Here is a 5,952-nt window from a genome sequence, read left to right on the forward strand (position 1 = left end):
GTAGCCCATCAAAATCAGGGATTAGCGAGGGAAAGGGCAGCCCTCAAGAACTAGGTAGCCCACAGGGGTCGGGGAGCTATGTTGACAGCCCACCCAGACTGGAACTCGAAAGAGAAGAAGGCAGTCCGTCAGGAGTAGAGAGCCGGGCGGAGACACGCAGCCCGCCCGAGCTTAGTCCATACGGGGATAGTAACACATCCAGAAATGGGGGTGACTGTAGAATGGAAACTAGCACACCAAGGACTGGTGTTTGCAGAATGGAAACCAGCACACCAAAGGCTGGGGACAAGAGCGACTCATTGGGGGGCGACGTCCCTGAATTAAAATATAGTAAGGGGAGTGGTAATGTGACATGCAAAAAGGAGACAGAGAACAACTCGCAGAGATTGAGTATAATAATACAGATAGAGGATAAAGAGATGGGAAAGCAGCAGAGGAGAGGGGTAGTAGCCCGGAGCAGGATAAGGGTCGACAGATATTAGGGGGACGACAGACCCAGGACGGGAGTCGGACGGACTGTGTAATAGAGATGGGAGGTGAAAATGAGGAACTGGACATAGAGGCACAGGAAGAGGACCCCGGGGCAAGGACCAGTCACTCGTATTATACCAGATCTGTGGCACGGAGGGAAACAAAGCAAAGAGAGGAGGGGAATCATACGATAGCTCCTCTCCGACAAATTATGCCAATGGTAGGGGAAAAGACTAGAGTAAAGGTGCCGTTCTCGACAAGTGATTTGAACAATTGGAGGGATGAAGCAAAAATTTTAGGAGAAATCCAGAGGGAGTAGCAAAGAGATTTGAACTAATGGCCAAGAATTTAGATATTGATTGGGAGGATATAGAAGTGATGCTGTCGGAGCTGACAGATACAGAAAGGGAGCTTGTGTTGGAAACAGGAGACAACATGCTCAAGTGTTACCGGGGAGAATAGAAGATAATTTTCCCAGCAGTAAACCAGAATGGGACCCAGGTAACGCAGATCATTATCAACGGTTAGTGCAGTATAGGAAACTGATAGCGATGGGCTTGCGTAATGCAATCCCTAAGGCTATCAACTGGTCAGTGCTATACAACATCAGGCAGGGAAAGGATGAGACCCATCGGAGTTCTTGGACAGACTCAGGGCGGCAATGAGACAATACACACCCCTAGACCCGGCAACGGAAGAAGGAAACAGCACTTGCTAGGGTTAATGATGGGACAGAGTAACCCAGACATCAGGAAGAAGTTACAAAAGCTTGAGCACCCAGCAAACAAAAATCTAGAGATACTGCTGAATGAGGCATGGAAGGTATACAATAATAGAGAAGTTGAGGAGAAGAAAAAGGAGGACAGGAGGATAGCTCGAGTAGTGGCTGTAGCAGTGGCAGCTCAGAGGACAGGTCACTCGGAACCTGGAACTAAGGGAAGAGGTAGAGGCAACCCAATAGGAGGCAGGGGGAGTTCCAACCCCACCCAACTAGAGTAGGGCCAAATCAGTGTGCTTACTGCCTACAGATGGGACACTGGAAGCAAGAATGCCCCCGACTAAGGGAAAGGGTGATGGCCACCACTACTACCACACATCAGGATAGTGAATGAGGGGGACCGGTGGGCCGTACCCTAGCAGACCCACTGGTTAAAATGGAGCTAGGGGAAGGTAAAAGGGAATTGAACTTTTTGATTGACACGGGAGCAACCTTTTCGGTTTTAAATCAGGAATTGGTACCTAAAAGTGATGAATTTGTACAAGTTGTGGGAGCAACGGGCCAACCAGAAAAGGCTTACTTTTTGAAACCTATTAAATATAAAATTGGGAAACAAATGGGAATTCACCAGTTCCTGTATTTACCAAATTCGCCAAAGCCCTTATTGGGAAGAGACCTATTGGAAAACCTGGGAGCCATAATAAAGTTCAACAAGGACAAATTGGAATTTCAAGTAAACGATGAACAACTGATTACAGCCCTAAGCCTAACAATCAGTTGTGTAGAACCCAAACCTGAGAACCACAATTTCGAGCGAATCCTGAGCAAGACTTATCCATTGGTATGGGCTACGGATATACCTGGAAAATCAAAACGAGCGACACCGATTGTTGTCGAACTTAAGGTCGGGGCAAGACCGGTGGTGGGAAAACAATACCCTCTGAGGATAGAAGACAGAAAGGGAATTGAGCCCATAATCAAAAGGTTTTTAGAACTGGGGTTATTGGTAGAATGTGAATCGGATTTTAATACACCGATCTTGCCAGTAAAGAAACCTAATGGAACGTATAGGCTCGTTCAGGATCTGAGGGCAGTAAACGAAATAACCAAGACATTGCACCCGGTGGTTGCTAATCCATATACGCTTTTAACTAGGCTAAAGGATAGCCTGGCCTGGTTCACCGTATTAGATTTGAAAGACGCATTCTTCTGCCTTCCCTTAGCCCCCGAGAGTCAAAGGATTTTTGCCTTTGAGTGGGAATCAGTAGATAGGGGAGAAAGACCCAACTTACCTGGACACGGTTGCCTCAAGGCTGGTCTAACTCGCCCACGATCTTTGGGAATCAGTTAGCCAAAGAATTAGAACAATGGGAAGGGCCGCCGGGAGATGGCGCTCTCCTGCAGTACGTAGATGACCTCCTAATAGCGACAGAAACGGAGGAAGAATGCATTGAATGGACTATTTCCTTGTTGAATTTCCTGGGTTTAAGTGGATATCGAGTCTCTCAACAGAAAGCACAACTGGTGCAAAAGGAAGTGGTGTACCTGGGATACGAAATCTCCAGAGGACAGCGATCCTAGGAGCAGCCAGGAAAGAGGCCATCTGCCAGATGCCCAAACCAGAGACGGTGAGAGACCTGCGCGCCTTTCTGGGGATGACAGGTTGGTGCCGGCTATGGATCTACCAGTATGGGGTACTCGCTAAACCATTGTATGATTTGCTAAAAGAAACCAAGAATGTCCTAGTTTGGACTCCCGAGGCAGAAGGGGCCTTTAAGAGGCTGAAGCGGGAGCTGATGAGAGCACCAGCCTTAGGTCTCCCAGATGTGTCAAAACCATTCTGGCTATTTTCCCATGAGCGGCAAGGGATGGCCCTAGGAGTACTGGCACAGCAGTTGGGACCACACAAGAGAGCTGTGGCCTACTTCTCCAAGCGATTAGATGAAGTAAGTAAAGGATGGCCAGGCTGTCTGAGGGCAGTGGCCGCAGTGATAATTAACATAGAAGAGGCCAGGAAGTTTACGCTGGGCCAAAAGGTGACTGTGTTAGTATCCCACACTGTGTCAGCTGTGCTGGAACAGAAAGGCAACCATTGGTTGTCGCCTTCCAGATTTTTAAAGTACCAGGCCATCCTGGCTGAATCAGATGATGTAACCATTCAGATAACTAATATTGTGAACCCAGCTTCATTCTTAGAAGGAAGAGCTCCAGCAGAACCCATCGAACATGACTGCCTGGAAACAATTGAAGCCGTCTACTCCAGTCGCCCAGATCTCAAAGAAGAGCCGTTCGAAGACGCGGACAACTGGTTTTCAGATGGCAGCAGCTTCGTGAGGCAAGGAGTAAGAATGGCTGGCTATGCAGTCACCACTACAGAGAAGGTAATTGAGTCAAACCCCCTGCCTGCAGGGACTTCATCTCAAAAAGCAGAGCTGATAGCCCTGACCCGAGCCCTGGAATTAGCAGAGAACATGCAAATTAATATATGGACAGACTCTAAATATGCCTTTTCTGTCGTACATGCTCATGGAGCCATCTGGAAAGAAAGAGGACTGTTGACTACACAAGGAAAAACAGTCAAACATGCAGAAGAGGTTCTGCGACTACTGGAGGCGGTCCAACTCCCAACACAGGTGGCCATAATGCATTGCAAGGGGCACTTGAAAGGCAATACTATTCCAGAAATAGGGAACAGGAAGGCAGATACAGAAGCTAAATTGGCGGCCATAAGAAATAAGGAAGCGGAAATAGCGGCCCTAATACCAGGGGAGCTGGATATCAATATCCAGCCAGATTACCAGGAATCAGATCATAGGTGGATTCAAAGGAATAAGGGCAAAATACTAGAAAATGGTTGGGGTCGATTAGAAACAGGACAGTTAGTGATACCAGGAAACGTGATGTGGCAGTTTGTGAAGGCAGAACATGAAAAGGCCCATTGGGGCCTAGATTCGCTTTACCAATATTTGCAGACCAGAATAGCAGGACCAAAATTATTTACTACTATAAAACACGTTACGTCCCAGTGTGAACGGTGTCTGAGGAACAACCCAAACACAGGAACCAAAGTACACCTAGGAGCTATAAACCGAGGTAAATTCCCAGGTGAGATATGGCAAATTGATTTTTCTGAACTCCCAAGAAAAGGGGGGTTTCGGTACCTGTTGGTATTAACTGACACATTTTCTGGGTGGCCTGAAGCATTCCCCTGTAGGACAAATAAGGAAAGAGCTATTTTTCCCATCCTCACTCTAGGGACAACACACCAAGAAGTTGTTGTTAGGCCAATAAACCATAACGTCTGGGCCAGTTATGATTACACCAAAAATAGGTGGCAATCGGTTAGCACAGAAGCGTGCATCCCTAGAGGACAATTAGGCTATGTTTGCGAAAATGCTGTGGTAGAAGCCGAAGATTTATGCTTAGATGCTGAAAATAGTGTATGTACCTTAGAAATGCTTCCACATGATAGAACACAATCACAAGTTTACTATATAGGAAATGGGTGTGCTTGCGTAAGGACAGCTTGTGACAACGTCACTATAGATAATTGCCTAGAAGAGACTAACAATACTAACTTTTGTGTATGCAACTTTACCAAGATCATAGGTTGTGATTTTCATTACACTGTCCCAATAACTACCCAACAGCTAATTAACGCAAATTTCAACCTATATCAAGAGATACCGAAATTACAAATAGGGATGGACGTCAAAATTCTCAAAGCAATGCTTGCACACCCTGAAGTAAAGAAATTGGTGCAAAAGGTGAATCAAACAACTAAACGAACGGTATGGCAGATAGAACACAATTCAGAAAAGATAAAGAATGTCCTGACCGAAGTAGAACAAGTAGGCCAGCATCACTGGTGGGACATCTTTACAGGATACTCCCCAACAGCTACACAGGTCTTCCATTACCTGGTGCACCCAATGCTAGTAGTAATTGTAGCTTTGTTATTACTAACTCTTACAAACATTTGTTTGTGGTGGAGACTAAGGGGCATAATGAAGAGGACCCAAATGATTTGGGCAATGGTACGAGCCTATCAGCGTCCTGTAGGACCAGAACTTGACGAAAGAATTCGTAAGTTACAAGAAAAAGAGGGGAAATGAAGCCCTAAAGCAGATAGCCTTCCAGAAGTAATGGGTTAAAACATGGAATGAGAAGCATGTAAAGAAGGGCCTAGCACTAGAACACACAGAGAAAGCACAGCACTAGGAAAACAGAGCAATAAATTAGATAAAAGGTAGAGCATCATGACAGGGGAAGAGGTAGGTATAGGAGAAACTAATAAGCTAAGCAGGTTTAGAGCCAGCAATGTCAAAACGACCCTAAGGGTTTTGCCAAGCCACGGGATCTAAGCCAGGTACACCGGGAATTGACCAAATTAGGAAAAGAGTTCAAAAGTTTAAAGAGGAAGACTCATCGGAAAGACCCCGTCTATGATGAAGGCAACAGGAACGACCACCTGAAAATTCCCCAAAAGAGATGTCTCCACCTACGCTCCGCCCACGCTCCGCCTACACACACCCCATATGAATATGCATGATTATGTATCTGATCTGATGTAATCCTATACCCAAAATTGTATATAAGGCTTGCTTTTGCTATGTGAACTCAGAAATCCATTTTGTGATTTCTCCGACGCGTCGCTAATAAAAATACCTCCTGCTTAATTGACTTAAGCTGAGTCTGATTAGGCAGTCACTCTGCCTGTTTGGGGCAAAATTTGGCATCAAAGAAATGAAGAGTCAGCATCT

The 5,952-nt window shown here is 45.9% G+C and overlaps 1 protein-coding gene across 1 annotated transcript; it reads left to right on the forward strand.

Moving 5' to 3' along the window:
• The first annotated feature begins 1,035 nt into the window (after positions 1-1,035).
• LOC135442921 (uncharacterized) lies at positions 1,036-5,741 on the forward strand. Its single transcript, XM_064703198.1, is given in 5 exon segments — positions 1,036-1,414; positions 1,585-2,457; positions 2,460-2,762; positions 2,765-4,282; positions 5,584-5,741. Coding segments are annotated over 5 exon segments (3,231 nt in total).
• The last annotated feature ends 211 nt before the right edge of the window (positions 5,742-5,952 follow it).

Source organism: Zonotrichia leucophrys, chromosome 2, assembly GCF_028769735.1.
Source record: "Zonotrichia leucophrys gambelii isolate GWCS_2022_RI chromosome 2, RI_Zleu_2.0, whole genome shotgun sequence".
In the NCBI taxonomy this organism is placed as follows: domain Eukaryota; kingdom Metazoa; phylum Chordata; class Aves; order Passeriformes; family Passerellidae; genus Zonotrichia; species Zonotrichia leucophrys.